The sequence below is a fragment of the Pogona vitticeps genome, chromosome 2, assembly GCF_051106095.1.
Source record: "Pogona vitticeps strain Pit_001003342236 chromosome 2, PviZW2.1, whole genome shotgun sequence".
NCBI lineage: Eukaryota > Metazoa > Chordata > Lepidosauria > Squamata > Agamidae > Pogona > Pogona vitticeps.
Window position 1 is genome coordinate 18632173 of NC_135784.1, and position 21071 is coordinate 18653243.

General features: G+C 46.1%; 1 protein-coding gene across 4 annotated transcripts; it reads right to left on the minus strand.

The window, feature by feature from the left end:
• Nucleotides 1–53: 53 nt before the first annotated feature.
• On the minus strand, nucleotides 54–13305 carry LOC110091519 (uncharacterized). 4 transcript variants are annotated; one of them, XM_072988324.2, is made up of 5 exons: nucleotides 13119–13305; nucleotides 6078–7163; nucleotides 3823–3955; nucleotides 970–1728; nucleotides 54–457 (listed from the first exon to the last, which is right to left on the minus strand). In XM_072988324.2, the coding sequence occupies exons 2-5, from the start codon at nucleotides 6843–6845 to the stop codon at nucleotides 69–71; spliced, it is 2049 nt and encodes a 682-aa protein (XP_072844425.2). In that variant the 5' UTR covers nucleotides 6846–7163; nucleotides 13119–13305; the 3' UTR covers nucleotides 54–68. The 4 variants fall into 4 exon arrangements, with proteins under 4 accessions (XP_072844425.2, XP_078244248.1, XP_072844426.2 ...); XM_078388122.1 differs by having other exon boundaries at nucleotides 6078–7159; nucleotides 13119–13303; XM_072988325.2 differs by lacking the exon at nucleotides 13119–13305 and adding an exon at nucleotides 12666–12956 and having other exon boundaries at nucleotides 6078–7159.
• Nucleotides 13306–21071: the final 7766 nt, after the last annotated feature.

Genomic DNA, 21071 nt, shown 5'->3' on the forward strand with positions numbered 1-21071 from the left:
CTCCTATACTTGCCCGGGACTCTGGCACCAAAAGACACGACACACCATCTATCTACTGAAAGTTGGATTTATTGAGAGAAATAAGTGCTAATGATTTGATCTCGAACCTCCACCCCACGAGGATCTTGCTCTACAACGCCATCCGTTTCCAGATACGGGGGTACGGGAACCTCAGTATCCACCCCTTGTCCGCCATTGAGGATGGGCAACTGACGCCGCAGGGCCATGTTGTGCAACATGGCGCACACTACAAACACCTTGGCCACCTTCTCCGGGCGCAGCATGAGCCGGCCTCCAGTGGAGTGGAGGCACCGGAACCTCATCTTGAGTTGCCCAAAGGCCCTCTCCACCACCATCCGCGTCGTCTCGTGAGTGGCATTGTAACGTGCCACGGGCTCCGGGCCATCCTCAGGATGGGGCGTCATCAGGAAAGGACGCAAGGGGTAGCTGCAGTCACCTGTGGGGAAGAGTTGCGTCATGAGCACAGAAAACATCCCAGTAAGGTTGGAAATATTGCAACCTACGTATGATGCCTTTCGAGAGCCACCTCTCTACCTCAGATTCTTTTCCTGCTTTTCCCCCCCAGTTGGGAGTAAGCCAGGCTTCAGTTGATAGACTGTAGACAGAGCGATGTGTTCTGTCTGTTATGTAGTCAGTATGAAGTAGTTAATCTCTACTGATGCAATCATTTAATATTTCTACACAATATGATGTTTGTGTCTGTATATGAAAAGCTGTAAGTAAAATGGAACATTATATTTTTTTCTCTTACCAGAGAGACAGAGTGAAAGATGGAGACAGTTAAGTGCCCATTGAAGTAAACCTACCAAATAAGGGGTGGTCGACTAAGGGGAGACGTAAAGTCATTTTGTTCTGTCGGGCCCAGACTGAACTGAGGAGCAGCCTCCTAAGTGTCTCCCCCGCCCCCTTTGAAGGGAGATTCTCACCCCCTCCATCCAAAACGCTCACCTAAAAGCCACCCCTTCCCTTCAGGCCAGGACTCCAGCAGCCTCTGCAGCTGGGACAGCTGGAATATCCGGGCGTCATGGACGCTCCCAGGGAACTTGGCCAAGACGTGGGTGAAGCATCCTGAGGCGTCGCAGGTGGCCTGCACGTTCAGGCTGTGGAAGTTGTGGCAGTTGCGGTAGAGGGCCGGCATGTCGGCCGGGGCGATGATGGGCACGTGCGTGCAGTCCACAATCCCAATGACGTTCGGGAAGCCGGCGATGTCAAAGAAGGCGTCCCTCGTGCGGCGGAGCTCCGAGTCGGTGGTGGGGAACGTGATGTGCTCGTGGACATGGCGGAGCATGGCCTCCAGGAACGCATCCAGGCAGCGGCTGACGGAGGACTGGGACACCCGGAGGTTGTCGCCCGTCATCCGCTGGAAGGAGCCGGTGCCCAGGACCTGCAGGGCGATCAGCACCTTCTGCAAGGTCGGGATGTGCCGGCGGCTGGCCGAGGCTCCGTCCAGGTAGGGCGCCAGCAGCGTGCACAGGTCCTGGACGGCCTGGCGGTCCAGCCGGAAGCGGGTCAGGCACTCCTCGTCCGACACCTGGAGCTCGTGCGTGCGCATGCGGATGAGGCGGGTCCGTCGGGGCGGCCGCCGGCTGTGGATCTCCAGGTTGGCGGCATAGACCAGGTCCAATAGGCCCTCGTCGTCGGAGCTGCCTTCCTCCGGGTAGAGGGGAAGGGGGCCGCCCGCCCGGGGTTCCACCGGCCCTAGGGTCCCTGTAAGGGGGAAGGTGGGGGGAGATCCAGGTTACGTTCAGAATTGGGGAACGGTCTTTAAAAAAAGATCAGCCTTCCTCTTTGGCCGTAAGGCACTCAAGAGCCTCCTCCTCTTAGGACGGTAGAAGGGGAAGAGACCTAATGGGATAATCGAGTCCAGCCTCTCTCAAGGGAGGATTCGAACTCCCAACCTCTCAAACTCCCAACCTTAAATCAGAAGGAACTTAAGCGGATACCATTTTTCACCATTTAGGGAAGGCTTTGTAAACCGTATTCCCTTCTCTCTCCAGTTCTGAGAGACCATCCCCTCAAAAGGCAGTTTCATGTGGTCTAAAAATATTCATCCTCCCCCCTCACATAAGTTTCATTCATCAGGGGCTTGGCCCAGAGTTTGGAAAGAACTTGTTACAAATTTATTCATTATTCCAATCCATTCAAATTTTAATAAGGAATTGATCATAAATAATCATCTTTATGAGCCATCAAGTCAATCCTGACTTTTCAGGGTTTTCCAGGGAGAGAATACTCTAAAGTCGTTTGCTGTTCCCTTCTTCGGGGGGGGGGGTCTTTCTGGGGCTGTGCCACTGGCCCAAGGCCGCCCAGGCTAGCTCTTCTCCCAGGAAGGCCCAGGAAGGGGAATTTGAACTCCCAACTTCTGGTCCCGTAGCCAGAGACCTCAGCCCCTGAGCTGTCGAGCCAGCTAAATGGATCATAACATAGCTATTAGTTAAAATTGTAATAATTTTAATATTATAACATGAAGGCTCTATCTTAATGTTTCTTGTCCCATCAATTTAATACGGGGATTTTCAGAAGTCTGCACAACACTTTGAAGGGTCAGTGATTTATCACGTTAATTCACGAACTAAATGCGCCAATGATCCTGAATGAGCAAATTAAATCGTGATAACAATGTAGGCTTTAGTAGGCGACCCACTTTCCATCAGTTTCTGTAGATTCCGAGGCCTTTAGAAGCTTATGGGGCACATCATACCCCTATCCATAAAACAATGGTGTTTTTTTTTTTGTAATTTCAGTAGGGTTTTCCAAGTGTTATCTCTAAAAGTGGATTTCACCGAAGCAGAAAAAGAAATTCAACCTGTACTGACAGATGCCAAGGATGGAGCTGAGAGGAACTTTGTACCACTTAGTAGACACCAGGGCTGTTTATAATCTCTTTATTAAGAGCCTGAGTGAAGGGAGGTACAGTGGTGCCTCGCTTAACGAGCGCACCATTTAACGACGAATCTGCATAGCAATGCGTTTTTTGCAATCGCTAATGCGATCGCATTGCGATGTTTTAGGTGGCAAAACATCGCATTGCGATGATCGGTAAGCATTTCGCTTACCAATCTTCGCATTGCGATGTTTGCAGAACAGCTGATTGGCAGTTCCTAAATGGCCCCCAGAAGAAGAAAATGGCCGCCCGCTCTGTTTTCACACCCTGCCCTCGCTTACCGAGGCGGCGAAAATGGCGGCGGATGGGGAATCTTCACATAGCGGTGAATTTTGTCCCCATAGGAACATATTAAACGGAGTTTAATGCGTTCCTATGGGGTTCCCCCCCCCGGCATAGCGACATTTTCGGATAGCGACGTTTTTCCTGGAACGGATTAACGTCACTATGCGGGGCACCACTGAACTGTATATGTAGCCCATTGATCAACCACACAAAGCAGGAAAAGGCTGTGTATCATGGGGAAGGACAAGGTTTTGAAGAAGACTTGGCAGCCAAACTATCTTTGGGAAGACCTTGAGAATTGGCCCCCAAGCTAGGTTTGCTCAACAGGCTTCAACACTCTTCACTCTTGTACCTATGTTGGGCTTAGAGCCGTGGTTCCCAACCTTGGGTCCCTAGAGATTTTTTCGGACTAAAACTCCCAGAAGCCTTCACCACCGGCTGGGTTGGCCAGGATTTCTGGAAGTTGCAGTCCACGAACATCTGGGGCACCCGAGGCTGGGAACTGCTGGCTGAAGAGCGTGAGGGCTCTCCTACCTTAAGCTCTCAGCCCCCATGAATCGTCCCCCCCAAGACCCAAAAACAGTTCCATGAATCAAGGAGCAAAAAGAGACCTACTTCCGTCAAAGACTTACCCAAATGGCTTACTTCTTCGTCGGTCTCTTGCTTGGCTTCTCTGAAGAGGGGCTTCGCCACGGCCTCTGAAGGAGGCTGCTCTACCTCGGCCTCGGGGGAATCGGCGTTGTCCATCTCGAACAGGCCTAACACCTGTTAAGAACACCCAAAAACCCTGTTTTGAACACCACTAATGGTGGGGTTAGAGATAGCCCAGATGCGACCCAAGGCCGGGCCCCATCTGCCTTCAAAATCTTAAGCAGAAACAAGAAACCTGTGGCCTTCCAGCGAGGTTCTCTGACTTCATTTCCCACCAGCCTGTGCCATCTTGGCTAGCATCGTCGGCTAATAAAGCAGATGAGAGATGGACTCTCAACAAGCCAGACCCAGGAAGGTCAGGGGCTCCCCTGGGTCAGCTCTGTAGGTGTCTCCTTTGGCTGCCAACAAGGATGCTGAATATTGATACTGGGAGTTGTGGACCCCACTCTTCTCCTACCCGATCATAGAACCACAGAGTTGGAAGGGGCCCACAAGGCGGTCGATTCCAGCTCCTTGCTCAAGGTTTGCTTCTACACAAGGGGCCTCGCTGTGAGGGCCAGGATTTCTGGACCTTGTAGTCCAAGAACTTTGGGGGACTCAAAGGTTGGGAAACATACGAGCTAAAGGAAAGGGTGTAGATGACTAGGAAATCCAGTGTAGTGGGCAAGTTGGAAATGACTTGATAAAAATGACCTTTGGTTTCGATGAGTGGGATAGAAATCCAATAAATAAATAAATAGGCCAAAATCTGGTCGAATACGACTGCACACACCCCCTTTAGAGGGTGTTTTGTTAAGTATCAATGCTGGTATAACGGCTCCTAAATCGCTCATGTGACGGACAGGTCACCAAAGCAGCTGTCTGCATCAGGCAGAACTTACCGTATGTTTCCATGCATAAAACTATACTTTTGACTAAAATTTTTAGACAAAAATTGAGGGTCGTCTTATACACAGAAGTAAGATGAGAAGAGAAAAAAATAAGTGGAGGGGAAAGCAGGAATCAAAGTGATCCTGTAGGGCTTTGATCCCTTTCCCCCTACACTTGCTAAGCCCCACTTAGATTTCTTAATTTTGGGTTAGAAAAGTGGGGGGTCTTATACACTGAAAAAATACGGTAATACACGAACTCCTGGCTAGTTCAGTGGTTTACGCATCTGGCAGTGGAGCCAGAGGTTGGGAGCTCAAAACCCCAATGTGCTTCCTTGATGGGGGCTGGACTTGATGATCCATAGGACTGTAGTTCTAAGATGATGATGTGCATTACCTACAAACAACAGGCAGATGCTGGGTTTAACCTCAAGGATGCAAAAAGAGTTGAGCTCAAAAGACAATACAGTATTAAATAAGAAGAGTGTGTTATTGTTGCATTCACAGCTAATACTTATACACTGGGAAGTTGTTTCCAATTTAGGACAATCCTCCCATGCTTTTCTAGGTTGCGAATTAGAGGCACAATCTGGGATTGCACAACCTGCCCAAGGTCACACAGGAGAAGCCAGGTAATTCTTGGCTGGCCTCTTTTCTCAGAAACCCTGCAACTGCTTTGGGATTCACTGGTTGTAAAACACAGGTTCTTAATCTTAGAACGGCAGCATCCGAAGGGACCCCTGTGGATTATCGAGTCCAGTCGCTGTCAAGGAGGCATAAGCGGGGAATCAAACTCCCAACCTTTGGCTCCATAGCCAAATGCCTAAACCATGGATCTATCCATCAGTTTGATTCTGCAGTGCCATTTCTTGAGTGGGGAGTTTAGAGCCATTAGTCTTACAAAAGCCCTGTGCTCTTGGCGGACAAGAATACTCTTTGGGCTGCTTTATTGAGACAGGGTATCAGAGAGACCTGTGTTTTGGGGCTCTTCCTGGGGCAGTGGGAGATCATCGTTAGGAGCGCCTTATGAAATTCATTATTATTATTCAAAGTAGCCAGACTTGGAAAAAGCGACTGTTTTGGATTACAGCCTCCAGAATCGTCCCAAAGGCAATGGCCCTGCGGAATAGAGTATTCCAGGATTCGCAATCCCCCCCAAAAAAAGAGAGTAACTTTCCCAAGCCTTGAATGTTTACCACTTGCCCAAAGACGATCAGGATGCTACTTTTCCAGGAAAAGAGGAAAACCAAACACGAGATGGACGGACTCAAGAAAGGAACATACAGCTTTGAGTCCGCAAGATCTCAATGGCAAAACTTTCCAGAGGACGGATCGCAGTTTGACGGCACCACACGACATTTCCGTACCTGCTGTTCCCTTCTCTCAGCTTCTTGTTGCATCTGCAGGAAGTCCTCGGCCAGGGAAGCCGCCTGAGAGCACGTCTCCGGCTCGTGTTCCCTCACCCAACTCTGGATCTCCGGGGGCAAGATGGCCAAGAACTGCTCCAGGATCAGCAGTTCGAGGATCTGCTCCTTGGTGTGCCTCTCCGGCTTCAGCCACCGGTGGCAGAGGTACCACAGCTGGCTGCACACCTCGCGGGGGCCTTCAGCTTCCTGGTATCTGAACTGCCGGAAGCGCTGGCGCTTCATCTCCATGCTGGTCGAATCATCGCCCACCACCTCCTCCTTCACCTTCACCATTCCAGACTCGTTGATCTCTCCGGAATCCAAAATGCTGTGCGCTTCGGGGCCATCTCCGCCGAGGCTCGGGGGGTGCCGGGCAGTTCGTCCGCCCCTCGGCCACTGGCGGGCGACCGCCGGTCCCTCGCCGGAGGACGGAAACGCCTGCCTCTCTTCCCACTCGGCCTTCCGTGTCACTGGGGGGTTCCTCCATCCCGAGCGGGCAGAACGACTGGCATTGTGGAGGTGCTTCTGCTGGGATAGCCGGCCCCTCGGCAACCGGTCCTCTTTTTCTCGGGGACCCCGCGAGGCTCCCCCTTTCCCCCTCCATCTTTCTTCCGGCTCTGGGTTTTCAGCTTCCTCCTCGTCGTCTTCCATTTTCGTGCCCCTCCGAGCGACCTGTTCTAATGCACCCTGGAACTGGAGACTGGGAGTTGACCCTCGCTTGGCAGTCATTTTGGGATCACCTCGCTGCCTTCTTCCCCCCACCCCCACCCTGCCGTTTCTTTAAAAAAAATTTTTTTTTTTTGATTCCTGACTTCGGTCCCCGTTTTCTGCAAAAACAGGGAAGAGGCCTTATAGAAAAGCTGTTTGGTTCTGGATTCAGTCCGTCTGAAGCTGCACAAATGGTTGCGATCAAACCTGAACAGTCTCGGAATGGAAGCCGAAGGGTCTTTGCCTCAAGAGAAGGACCGGAGGGTGGGTCTTTGCCTCAGAAACATGCAGAGCATCTACGAACGAACACGATCCGTAGTTGATAGCTCAGCCTTCTATCTAAACAATGGGAACAAAAGAAAAGACAAACATTCAGTGGATAGCTGGTATGGCCATGGACATCCTGGTGTTTTTCAATTAAAAAAATTAATTAATTAAAAATTTTATTTTATTTATTTATTTAACTTATATGCCACCCACTCTACCCAAAGGTCTCTGGGCGGCTTACAACAATTAAAATACAATAAAAGATAAAATGATTATTAATTTTTATTAATATTATTATTATTATGCCACTTCTGTGTCCTCAGACCTTCCCCAGGAGAAAAAAATGATTTCAAAATGACTCAGAAGTCATTTTTAATGAGCGACCACCCTGAATTTTATTTTGCTTCCTAGAAAAAAATTTAAAAGTGTTTTGCAAAACTGAAAGTGGTCTTCTGCTAGTTCAGAGACTAGTCGATCAGTCCCCAGGCGCTCCTTGGTGTTGAAAAGTGCCCTCCCCTGGATTTCTGGAGCCTGCCCCCCCCCCACTGATAATAGTGATTTTAAAAGGTTCAAATCCCTATTTTGCAGTGAAGTGGAGCAGCCTTAGGCCTGCTCTACCTTACAGGGTGGTTGTGAGAATCAAGTGGGGAGGAAAAAAGCCACCTGCACCATCTTGACCTCACCAGAGGAAAGGCAGGAAATGAATACGTCACTAACTGAGGGAGGCTGGCTCTCTGTGCAATCCACCTTGCAGAGGTTTTTGTGAGGATAAAAACAGGAAGAGGCCCATGTATGCCACCTTGGGTTTCTTTGAGAGAAGTCAGGATTATCAATGAAATCATGAAATCATCATCATCATCATCAAGTCAATTCTGACTTATGGTGACCGTTTTCAGGTACAGAATACACAGAAGTGGTTTCCCCCTTCCCTTCTTTTGGGGATAATTCTGGGACTGAGCAGCTTGCCCAAGGCTACCCAGGCTGGCTCTTCTCTCAGGAGGCTCAGTGAGGGGAATCGAACACCCAACCTCTGGGTCCACAGCCAGATTCCTAAAGCACTGACCTGCCCAGACAGCTCAATGAAATAAACATATGTTTTTTGTGTGTGTTTCTGTTTTTAAAGGGGAATTATCCTCTGTTAAGGATGCCAATTAATTTCTCTCTTGGTGGATGTCTACGAAGAATCAACCCAAAATGTATCTCTCAACAGTGGGCCGGACATGATAGAGATGCACCACAAAGAACAATCTACAGTTGGTGTATACAACGTCAATTCTGCAGACTCCATGTGTCTCTTCAAGCACACCAATATGACCCTCCAACTCCTGCAAAAATACCATATTTTTCCATGTATAAGACCCCCCCCACTTTTCTATCCAAAATTAGGAACTCAAAGCGGGGCCCAGCAAGTGTAGGGGGAAAGTTATCAAAGTGCTGCAGGATCGCTTTGATCCCTGCTTTCCCCTCCACTTGTTTTTGTTCTCTCCTTAACTTACTTCCGTGTATAAGAACCCTCAATTTTTAGTCTAAAGATTTTAGACAAAAGTATAGTCTTATACACAGAAAAATACGGTATATAAAACTTCCTTGGTTCTAGAATGGGTCCCCGGGTACTCTCAGGAGTGTGTGTAGAGGGGCCAGTTCCAACATGTTTTTGAGGGCCCTTCATCATAGCTGGGCTTCCCACTGCTCACTACAGTCTAGGGAGGGGGATTCCTTTCATGGCCTGCAAAAAGATAAAAAAAACTTCTAGAAAAAACTCTTATGTGAGGGAAGGAACAGTTGAACATGCCTAGTGGATGCGGAACCCTGAAAATTGCCCAGGATTGGGAATGAGATGATATCCTCCTGGCTAGAACATTCGGGCACACTTGCCACTGCAACATTTTGTTACAGTCCCCACTGGTCAGTGGAGAAGATCTTCCTTCTTTCGAAGGAGGGAATGTCGTCTCTAAGATGAGGCACCGTATCTAGCTGCTGAGCCCAAGGTCAGGAGTTCGATTCCCCCACTGGAAGAAGAGCCAACCTGGGGAGCCTTGGGCAAGCTGCCCAGTCCCAGAAATAGTGCCAAAAATAAAAAGGAATAGGGAACCACTTCTGAGTATTCTCTACCTGAAAAATCCTGAAAAAGATAACCATAAGTCAGAATGGACTTGACAGAACTTAAACTATTAGTATTATTAAAGTAAGGTTTGCTCCTTGAAATTTTTAGAAATGGCATACCGTGTTTCCCCGAAAATAAGACAGGGCCTTATATTAACGTTTGCTCCAAATAGGGCTTATTTTCAGGGGATGTTTTGGTTTTTTTCATGTACAACCATCTACATTTATTCAAATACAGTCATGTCCTCTTCTTCGGGTTGCTGCACAATGGTGGAGGGTGGGGTTTCACTGAACTGGGGATTACTTTTGGGGTAGGGCTTATATTACGAGGATCCTGAAAAACCATAATAGAGCTTACTTTCAGGTTAGTTCTTATTTTTGGTGAAAGAGGGTAGTACAAATATATTTAGAAATGGCAGTGTCTCAAAGCTGGGGTTTGTTGTTTTTAAGTGATCTGCTGACCCATTCATTCACTGAGATCCTCTGTAGTTAAGCCAAAGTTTTTTCTTGAAATATACAGAACAAGAGAGAGAAAAAACATGAGGAACGACAGAGCTAAAATATGTGTTAAATGCCATTGAGTCAGAACTGGTCTATATGAAGTTGAAAAGGGCTTTCCCAGTGAGATACTTACCAAGGGGTTTCACCAGTTCCACTGCCCCTCAAGAGTTTCCATGGTAACCCAAAGTCCTATTCCATCACTTTATACAGGATGCCAGCAAAAATATAGACAGTGGGAACAGGACTTCGGCCTTCTCACTGTATATATTTTACTAATGAGCTCATGTTTTGATCAGATAAAAAGGATGATCAGCGGGCTGGAAAACAAGCCCTATGAGGAAAGAGTGAAAGAATTGGGCACGTTTAGCCTTGAGAAAAGAAGACAGAGGGGTGATAGGATAGCATTTTTCAAATACTTGAAAGGCTGTGATACAGAGGAGGGGCAGAATCTGCTCTCGATCATCCCAGAGTGCAGGACCTGCAACAATGGGCTCAAGTTACAGGGAGCTAGATTTCGGTTCAATATCAGGAAAAACTTCCTAACTGTTAGAGCGGTACAACAATGGAACCAACAACATCAGGAGGTGATAAGTGGTCCAACACTGGAGGCATTCAAGAGAAATTAAGACAACTATCCTCTCAGTTCTGCTTTGATTTGGGTTCCTGCACTGCGCAAGGGATTGGATTCAGTGGCCTTATAGGCCCCTTCTAATGTCATGATTCTATAGCTCCTTTCCTAAGGACTAGAAACTTGAAAAGTTGCAAAAGACAGACTAACTAGTCCATCTGACTCAGTACCTTCTATGTTAACCCATACCAGCTTTCTGGAATGTCAAGAAAAGCCACGTTCCCCCAGCTGCATGTACTTTTACACTTATTAATCTTTCCTAATCCGTCTTTCTTTCTCATTGCTGGGTGATAGCAGAGTGGAGGAGGGCCTGGCACTCGATGAAGCAATGGAAACAGTGACTCTTCAGATGTTGCTGGACTTCTGTTCAAGCTCAGCCAGCATGGCTAGTAGTCAAGGGTGATGGGATTTGTATTCAAGAGCTCTGGGAAAATATTTTGGACCACAATCCACAGCCAACGTTGAACACTATACCTGCCATTTTGAATACTGATTGCTCTTCCTGTTAATTTTTCTTTACAAGAAAGAAAATAAGAGCCCAGGTAACTTATTCAACATTCCTCTGTCTTTCTGTATGTTGTTAAAAGTTAAAGGTTTTCTTAATGCATTAAGAGACATGCTTAAAATCTTCTAACTGTGGCAAAAAAAAATCAAAACTTTATTTATCAGCTGATGGGTTCTGAGCTGTCTGTGATGGATCAGGAAAGACACCTTGGTGGGCTGGTGGGCAGCTCGATTAAAGAGTCAACCCAGTGTGCGGCAGCAGCAAAGAAGGCCAATTCCATGCTAGGGATCATTAAAAAGGGGACAGAAAATAAAACAGCCAACATGATAACGGCATTGTACAAAATGCTGATAAGGCCACACCTGGAGTATTGCATACAGTTCTGGTTGCTGCACCTCAAAAAAGATATTGTGGAACTGGAAAAGGTGCAGAAGAGAGCGACTCAAAAGGGTGACTGGGCTGGGGCACCTCCCTGATGAGGAAAGTCTACAGCGTTTGGGGCCCAGGAGAAAAGGCACCTGGGGGGGGGCACAATTGATAAGTATAAAATTATGCAGAGGATGGATCAAGTGGATAGAGGGAAGCTCTTTTTCTCTCTCACGCAATACCAGAACCAGGGGACATCCACTCCAATGGAGCGTTGGGAGAGTGAGAACATAGAAAATAGTTCTTGACCCAGTGGTTTGTTAGTCTGTGGGACTCCTTGCCACAGGATGTGGTGACAGCATATGGCCCAGATGCCTTCAAAAGGGGACTGGGCAAATTCCTGGAGAAAAAGTCCATCACAGGTGACAAGCCATGATGATGGGGATGTACAATCTCCAGGCTTAAAAAGAAGGGACCACCAAATGCCAGATGCAGGGGAGCGGGGAGACAGGTATCCAGTTGTCTCGTGTACTCCCAGAGGCATCTTGTGGCCCCCCCATAAGATCCAGGAAGCTGGACCAGATGGGTCCTCGACCTGATCCAGCAGGGCTCTTATGAGGTTCCTAATTCTCCCAGCCCAATTTTCAAACAAAAAACCAACGTTTCAATCATATCCTTCTTCCTAGTCAGAAGTAAGTTCCGCTGGGTTCATTAGGGTTTGACCTTTAGGTAAACTGGTATAGATTGACACCCTAATACTGTACTCCCCCAAAAGGAAGATTTAGCTCCTTTTTTGGGCTCTTCTACGCTGCAAGAAGGAGGCACCCTGTATCTAGGCGTCAGCACCCCTCAATCCAACAGGGCTGACTTCCGAGGAGACACCCACTGCCCAGTTCCACTCATTTAAGATGCATTTTGCATACCTGCGGGCACAAAAAAAAAACAAAAGCCCTTTGGAAATGTACACACAGAGAAAACGGATGGGTGCCTTTGTACAGCTAATTCCTGCAAAGTTTTTTCTTTCTTTCCTACCCAATTGCTTTCCTCTTATTTTCTAAGGCACAAAAAACCTGCAAGGATCCTTCTTTCTGGGTGGCGACTCAATAAGGCAAGAAGAACCCAAAGGGAAGCAAATCAAGGAAAGGAGGAGGAAAAAAAAACTGGATTTAAAAAAACTCTCTTTTTTTTTCTTCCTCCTCGTCCTTGGTTCCACGATCAGGAGCACTTTTCTGCCATTGTCCAGGCAGAGGCCATGCTTAAAAGGGATCAAGCAGCTCTCACACTGGCTGGCTTGGGGGGGGGGTGAGTGGAGAAAGGAGGGAGGGAGGGAAGATTAGGCTTCTTCCTCCCCCCCCCACTTTCTCTCCCTCTCCCCACCTTCTCACTTTGATCTGCAAAAAAAAAGAGAGCTGAACTTCCCTGTTTTTGCACATCCACACACCAATAAACCCCCCCCCCTTGCTTTACCCACCATGCATCCTCCTGGGCATTGCACGCTTCGGGATCTTTGCAGCTTGGGTTGGCCAAAAAAATCAAGTTAAATTAAAAAAAAAATTAAAATTAAAACTCTCGATCTTCCTCGATCTCTTTCTCTCCTCTCCAAAGTGGGGGGGGGGGAGGGCCTTGGGTATTAAGAGCCTCCTCCAGCTCAAGTTTCTCGTCCTCTCTGGGAAAACCAGCGCTCTATCGGTTTAACCCGTTCAGCGCCTTAAGCCTCCTAATAAAAGAATAGAATAGATCATTACAGCCTATGGATGCAAAAAAAAAGAGAGAGAAAGAGAGGGAATCCACATAAAACGGAATGTATACCCCATGCAACATAGTATATACTATTTATAAAATATATTCTTATAAAATATATGTATGCCTTTATATAGACCAAATGGCAAGAGGTGCGCGTAATAAGAGAACAACAATAACTTACGTATTTCTACGATCTGGTTTGCAATTGCAAAATCATCATCATCCAGATTCAGTGGCTGATTTGTTCTGGTTTGCGATTGTTTTGAGTTTAAAAAGAACCCGGGGGAGGGATGGGGATAGGAGAGAGTTAACAGGCAAGAGGCCGGACCCAAGTCTCCATCCATCCATCTATCTATCTATATTTATTTAATTTTTTTTTTTTAAAAAAAGAGAGAGTCCAAGGCGGAAGGAGAGAGAGGTTTAAGGGAGGGCTTTAACAAGGCAGACAATACCTTTTTCAATGGAGGGTGGGTGGGAGGCGATGCAGGGAGATTTCAAAACATGCTTCCTCTCCCGCCAAGCTGGTTGTGGGGGAAAAAAAAAGAGTGGGAGGGAAAAGCACATGTACAGAAGTTTAAAAAATCTAAAATTAAAAGAAAAGAAGCACCAGATCCAGGAGAGTGAAAATCTTGACACTGATCCTTGATCCCACGTTGGGAGAACAAAAGAAGCAGGTGGTCCTTAGGGACGGCGGTGGGGGGGGGAGTAGTCCTTGCAGGAGAATCAAGAAACATCTTTTTCGGAGTTCAGGGCTGCAAAATTATCTCTTTTTTTTTTTAAAAAAATAGCTTTTTATAGGCAGCTAGGTTTTCCTCCCCTTCCTGGTTTGGGAGAGAAAAACCACCCCCGTTGAATTTCTGCCTGCTTGGGTGACCTGTGTTTTTGCCTGGGCAAAGGCAGAAGCAGGACAAGGCAGGCATGAGCCAGAGGCTGTAAACAAACAAACAAACAAACCATCATTTGCAAACTTGGGTTTGAGGATGTGGATTTTGATCCGTGAAACTCAATGGTGAAACAAACCTTGTTAGTCTTTAAGAGGCCATCATATTTAATGTTTTGTCAATAGGATGTTAAAAAAGAGGCATCTGAGAGGCCACTGACATCAAAGATTGTGTTGCCTTTATTTTAAGTTTTTTCTTCCCTGATTTTCCACTGTAACCTGCAGTCTTGAGGGAGAAGATTATGAAATATTTATTCATTTAAAATATCTTTTTCCCCCCTTTCTCTTTGAAAAGGACCCAGGGCAGCTTACAACAATGACAGACGATATTTAAAGTTGAAAACTTTTGAGTATACAATGGTGGTTAACATAATTGAAAGACAATAACTTACAAACAATAAGAGGCATCTTACACCAGTGGTCTCCAACCTTGGGCCTCCAGATGTTCTTGGACTACAACTCCCAGAAGCCTACACTACCACCTCTGCTGGCCAGGAATTCTGGGAGTTGAAGTCCAAGAACATCTGGAGGCCCAAGGTTGAAGACCACTGTCTTACACCATCAACAGGCAATAGGAAAGCAAAGATCAATAAGCATACTGTACACTTTTTTAAAAAAAATGCCACTCTTGAGAAATGGAAAAGACAAAAGAAAATTGAAAACACAAGTAGTACTAACAATCCAATCAAAGCAGGAATGCATAACAATCTGTTAAAAAAATAAAATATGGTTGGCCCTGCTATTAGGCAGATTGAGGCAGCTGCCCTCAGGCCACTGATCTGGAGTGTCAAAAAAAGTTAAGAACCATCAGGTATGGATGGGTTGAGGTCCTTGAAGGGCTTCATATCCCTAAATAACTCAGCCTGGCAGTGGATCTTGACATGGAAAGGAGGCTGGCCTTTACTGTTTGTATCTAAGGAAGCTCTGGTCTGACATGGAACGAATGCTTTCCTTCGCTGACATTCACTCCATGTTTTACCACAGCTTCTCCGTTCTTCTTGACAGTGTGATGTAGTGGGTAGACTTCTGGTCAGGGACTCAGTAGATGCAGTAGATTCAGTCTGCATGGAACCACTAAATCCACTGTGTTATTTCAGACCGGGGTACCCTCTCTCAGCCTGGCTTTGGCCATCTTTGGCCAATACTTTGGCCATCTCATGAGAAGAGAAGACTCCCTGGAAAAGACCCTGATGTTGGGAAAGTGTGAAGGCAAGAGGAGAAGGGGACGGCCGAGGATGAGATGGGTGGACAGTGTCATCGAAGCGACCAACATGAATTTGACCAAACTCTGGGAGGCAGTGGAAGACAGGAGGGCCTGGCGTGCTCTGGTCCATGGGGTCACGAAGAGTCGGACACAACTTACCAACAGCATAGCTCTAATTGCCCCCTCTCCTATTTGCTACCAAAGGCCAAGAATACTTAACTTGTCCTAAGAACGTTAAATTGATGGAGTAGCACTGTTTAGCAGGATTTACCCATGAGCGAACACTCTCAAGATGCTAAGATTACATCTTTAAGACTGTCATCCTGAGCAAACATTGGGACTTAAAAGTCTACTCTAAGGATGGGCAAAACTTGTCCCTCAGCCCTTCTCTAACCTGTTTATTTTCCAGCAAATAAATAAATAAATAAATAAATAGATAGATAGATAGATAGATGGATAGATAGATAGATAGATAGATAGATAGATAGATAGGTAAGTAAGTAAGTAAGTAAGTAAGTAAGTAAGTAAATAAATAAATAAATAAATAAATAAATAAATAAATAAATAAATAAATAAATAAATAAATAAATAAATAAATAAATATGGTAAATTCCAGTCTATGGAAGCCTCCAGGATCGGCCATTGACCTTTTAAATAGTTTTCTGGAATGCACCAAAACATTTTAAGACCTCCAAAATATGCCCTTTCCCCCCTCTCAAACTGGAAGTTGACTTCTAGCCACTTCTCGTTTTATTTTTTTCCCCTGGGATTTCTTTGTGGGGGGTATTTTTTGGCATTGGGCAGCACCCAGAGGGTCCCGGGGCCAGAGAACTGCTCCCCCAAAGTTGCCCACGTCTGATCTAGTTCCCCCCCCCCTCAAGAGATGCACGTTTGGACCCCGTGGGCAAGGAATGCTGGCATGGCTTTCTTGCAATGCTTGGTGTAAGACTGGCATGCTCCCTCCCCGTTCCTATGGCTGCAAAAGATTTTTATGGGGTGGGGGCTTTGTATTTACAAATTACTGAATAAGATGAAGGGGGGAGATCAGTCCACCCTAGGATCTCAGCCTTCTACTTGCACTGAACCTGCACTTAAGACAGCTTACAGATATGTACATCTTTAGAAGTCCCCCATTCAGTTACTTTTCCTTTTTAAATCCTTCCCTTTCTCTGTTTGTTATGTTTAATTTCAAAGTTAAACCAACTTTGTATAACCAACCAATGTATAAAAGAATCAGGGCTCACAGATAATACCTGTATCGCTCTCTTGGTTCTATATAGGGCTTCCTCCACTAGAGACCAATATTGCAATTAACATGGCAAAAATCTGATTTTTTAAATCTGCCAAAAGGCACAACAAGAATTGTACAAACATAGCCCAAAGGGCTTTCAAAATAAATATAAAGTACTTCCCTTCATTTTCAGGCAGCAAATGGCCGCCTTGCATCAAAATAGCGGATGAATACAGTGAAAGGGATGTGGGGGGGGACGCACCCAGAAGATTACTTTCTTCTCTTTGCTGAGTCTTCTTTATATTTCAATGGCAGCTCAACAGGCAGAAATTCAGCAGGTCATTTTTAAAAAAAGAAATTCAGCAGGTAGCATTTATTTTGTTCATTGAATTTTTTCCTGCTGAATTTCAGCCTGCTACCAATTTCTGTCAGGACTGCTAGTGGGGAAAAAGGGGGGGGAAAGCTATTTTTGTCCTCCACATTTTTTGTGTGTGCAGTGGGTGGTTTACAGGTAGAAATCTGGCATCTGAAATTTAATTTTTGGCATCTCTGTGGTACCAGAGAAATGTGATAAATGTCTGCCTGTTGAGCGATTGTTGCAGGCCTGATGTCAGAACAGGGGAGGAGAGGAATAGAGTTGGCGATGCTGGGTGAAGGTTTCCCACCCAATCCAACCTTTCTTTAGCGTCCTTACTGTGGTCTTCATGGGCACCAATGCACTGTAGAAACTCTGTACATGCTTAATAATCAGTTCTGACTTATTGTCCCCCTTTTCACAGTTTTCCAGGCAGAGAATACTCAGAAGTGAGCATTTCCTCTTCCCTTCTTCTGGGGGGGGGGGTTATCTGGGACAGTGCAGCTTGCCCAATGCCACCCAGGCTGGCTCTTCAGAGAAGCAGAGTGGGGGAATCGAACTCCCAACCTCTGGCTCTGCAGTCAGGTACCTAAACTCCTAAGCTATCCAGCCAGCATTCTGTATTCTGCTTATTGAGAAATAAATGTCAGTTCAATGGGGCTGACGCCCAGGAAATAGGATACTGGAGTTCAGCTTTCTCATTCACTCCCTCTGTCAAGTTAGAAGAATATACAGTGGTGCCTCGCAAGACGATTGCCTCGCAGGACAATTAATCCGCAAGACTATTGTTTTTTGCGATAGCTGTTGCACTTCGCAAGACGATGTTTTGTATGGACAATTTTCACAAGACGACGACGATTTTTCCCTATTGGAACGCATTAAATAGATTTCAATGCATTCCAATGGGGAACCGCATTTCGCAAGACGATGTTTTTGCAAGACAGCATTTTTCATGGAACGAATTAACATCGTCTTGCAAGGCACCACTGTAATTGCTTATTCTGGGTAGGATCTGCAACAGAAAGTTGCAGCACAGTGTGCTCCTGGAGGCTTCTCCACTGCATCAGGCAGTCGCATCCTCACTATGGTACTCCATTCAATTTCCCACTTAGTTTTCTCCTTCAGCTGTTCTACCAGTCACTTAGCATTCTGTGACAACTGAACACACTCAGTCCCCATGGAGTTATTATCGGGGTTCCCCCACCCCAGCCTAGGCTTTCTCCTCCTTACTTTCTTTTGTACTTTTGCAGTCTTCAAGATTGCCCCAAACATGCCCCACTAGCGTAGGGGACTGGGGCGAGCCAAAGACCTTTTGCCGCCTGAGGACAACAGGACCTTTTCCCATGCCACCCTGCAGAAGTCAAAAGGACTAGCGGGAGAATCTTCCTTCAAGCAGGGCGACAGGGCCTCAACTGTAATGAATTAGGCACCCATCTGCACACTTCTTATTCATTATCATCTCCGTTGTGTTGTGTTTTGTACGCCTCTTCCCTCGGTTCTTATATAACAAGAAAAATCAAATGAACACTATTAAAAAAAAATGGCGAACTATATCTTAATGCATGAGATTGTACTGACAATAAACTACTGTTCAGTTCTTAAATTATGACACGGGCTGTAATCCAGTAATAAGCTGCAACTTACTACTTGAATCAGTGGGGATTTGATGAATTTACCCATTGAATCAGTGGAGATTTTATGAATTAAATGCTCCATAAATTCTACTACAGTAATTCAATGGACTTATTCCGGTTGTGACTCACTGACTGGATTTTAGCCATTATGTTTTAGACGGATGGTAAGGTTTGAGCTATCTTGTATTATAAATATATGAACAGATATATATATATGGCTGAATTCAAATTCCCTCCAGTGGGGAAAAAAATTCCATGTGGATTTTCTGATGTGCAACCAGGTTTGAGGGGAGCTGGAAGCTTTCCCCACATTTTGAACACTCGTATGGTTTTTCTCCTGTGTGGATTCTCAGATGGCCCATAAGGAGTGTCCTGACACCAAAAGTTTTCCCACATTCGGGGCACTTGTAGGGTAGTCCTCCCACCCACGTGTGAACTCTCTGGTGCCTGCTGAGTTGCTGACACACTGTGACACTTTCCCCACACTCCAAACATTTATAAGGCTTTTCTCCTGTGTGGATCTTCCGATGCGTAATGATCTTTGAACTGTTACAGAAGCGCATTGATACGGCTTATCCCCGGTGTGTGCTATTTCAGGCCTGATCAAGTCTGAGCGCACGCCAAAGCTTTTCCCTCAGTCGGAACACTTAAACGGCCTATTGCCTGTGTGAATCCTCTGGTGGTTTTTAAGGTGGGAGCTTTGGCAGAAAGTCTGCCCGCACTCCATGCATGGGTAGGGTTCCCCCTCCCGAGGGAGTCCTCCTGTGTCAAATAAGCTGTGAGATGACACCGAACCTTTTTCTGCACTGGTGACAGGGATAGGGTTTCTCCTCATTGTGAGTCCTTTTGTGCACAATCAGGTTGGACCACAGGGTGAAGGATTTTCCACAGCGGGACCACACGTACGGTTTCTCTCCTGTGTGGATTCTCTGGTGTGCAATCAGACCGGTGCTCCGACTGAAACTCTTCCCACAGACATGGCAAATTCTTAGCTCCCTGCCTTTGAGAGAGACTTGTTGGCTTTTGTTTTCACTTACACTGCTGGAGATTTCCTTGGGTTTATTCACATTCGCTTCTTCTGGTCGGCTTCCCTTTTTTATCTCTGACGAAAGCGGCAAAATAGTTTTCTTATCTGGACGCACAAACATCCTTCAGTTTTGCACAGTTCCACTTCCTTTGGACTCCTTTCCGATATGTTCAGCCAGCTACCATCCAGAAGGAAAAAAAGACTTCTAATGAGCTGGTTTTCAATGGTTGGTGCAGAACGTTCTAGAGTTGGAAGGCATCTCGAACTGATGTTGTATTTCCCAGAACCTGTGGAGGTTGCTAATTCTTCTAGAAATCTGCTTTAACTGTCACATACTAAGACTGAAAAAAACAACAAGCCAGCGGAATAGCTCAGTGGTTTAGGCTTCTGGGTGCAGAGTCAAAGGCTGAGTGTTCAATTCCCCACGGTGCCTCCTGAGAACAGAGCCAGCTTGTGTAGCCTTGGGCAAGCTGTACAGTCCCCGAGCATCCACAGAAGGGAAGGGCTAACCACTTCTGTGTGCTCTCTACCTGGAAAACCCCAAAAGAGGTTGCCATCAGTCAGAACTGACTGCATAGCACATGATGATGATGATGATTAGGATTTTTTAAAAAACCTTGCAATGAGTTCTGTGATACTTTCTAATGCCATCAGAATTCACCTGTCTGCTGCCAGTAGATTCAGCAATGTGTTAGGGTTACGGAAGAGTTTAAAGTACACTTCTTGCATTTCCTGAACCTACTGAGAACCCTAATCCCCCACTCCCTAGATACAGTGGTGCCTTGCTTGACGATGTTAATTCGTTCCAGCGAAATCGCTGTAGAGCGAAAACATCGTCAAATGAAATTAAAAAACCCACTGAAACGCATTGAATACCTGCTCGTCCAGCGAAGATCCTCCATACAGTATGGCGGCCATTTTCGGTGCCTGTAAAGTGAGGAATCCGTCCTAGAAAACAGCGGGGGGCCATTTTCTTCAGCCAGTGGCCATTTTGAAAAGCTGTTTTTAGATCGTCGTAATGCAAAGAATCGGTTCCCGAAGCAGGGAACTCATCATCATTAAACGAAAAACCCCATTTAAGCCATCGTTTTGCGATCGCAAAAACCTAATCGTACAGCGATTTCCTTGTTAAGTAAGGCAATCGTTAAGCGAGGCACCACTGTACATACGGGCAACCAGTATACATCAGTTCTGCTTCCTGGCATCAAGATTTGCCAGAAATGGCATGGTTTTGTTTTGTTTTTCCTCTCAAGTGAAATTACGTATTCCCAGATTCCTACAGATCTTTTGTCCCACATCTTCCTGTCCTTTTGATTGCATTCCGGGCTCATCCCCTTGTTTCCACAGAACCCAGATCTGTGGACCCAAAGGCCTTCTTTCACTGTGGTCCATTTCCTCCTTCTTGGCAGGCCACACAAAATGTGGCTTGTTCCAGCTCTGCTCCTAAACCTCCGCCTCCATTTTGTACCTCAGATCAGAGGTTCAGTTTCCCAGGACAGAGGACGGCTCTGATCTGGTGAGGATCAAGTCCCGAATCTGTCCTGGACCCTACAGACAAGGAACAACCATTTTTCCTGGAGGAAAGACACGGATTATTGACGTGGCCTCTTCAATCTGCATTTAGATTTTTAAAAATTATTTGAATATCTGCTTTCTTTGTATTAAACAAATGTCTCAGATTTGTCATGCTGATCTATAGAGTCAGAGTTTAGAAAGTTGGGTTTAAGCATCTCTACTAACAAA

Bases quoted from the DNA above. Each gene is read 5' to 3' on its own strand.
- LOC110091519 (XM_072988324.2), bottom strand. From the start codon at position 6,845: ATGACTGCCAAGCGAGGGTCAACTCCCAGTCTCCAGTTCCAGGGTGCA. The intron at 3,956-6,077 runs GTACGGAAATGT...TGTTCTTAACAG, and splicing joins CTGAGAGAAGGGAACAGCAG to GTGTTAGGCCTGTTCGAGAT. The intron at 458-969 runs GTGAGCGTTTTG...TCTTCCCCACAG, and splicing joins AGGGAAGGGGTGGCTTTTAG to GTGACTGCAGCTACCCCTTG.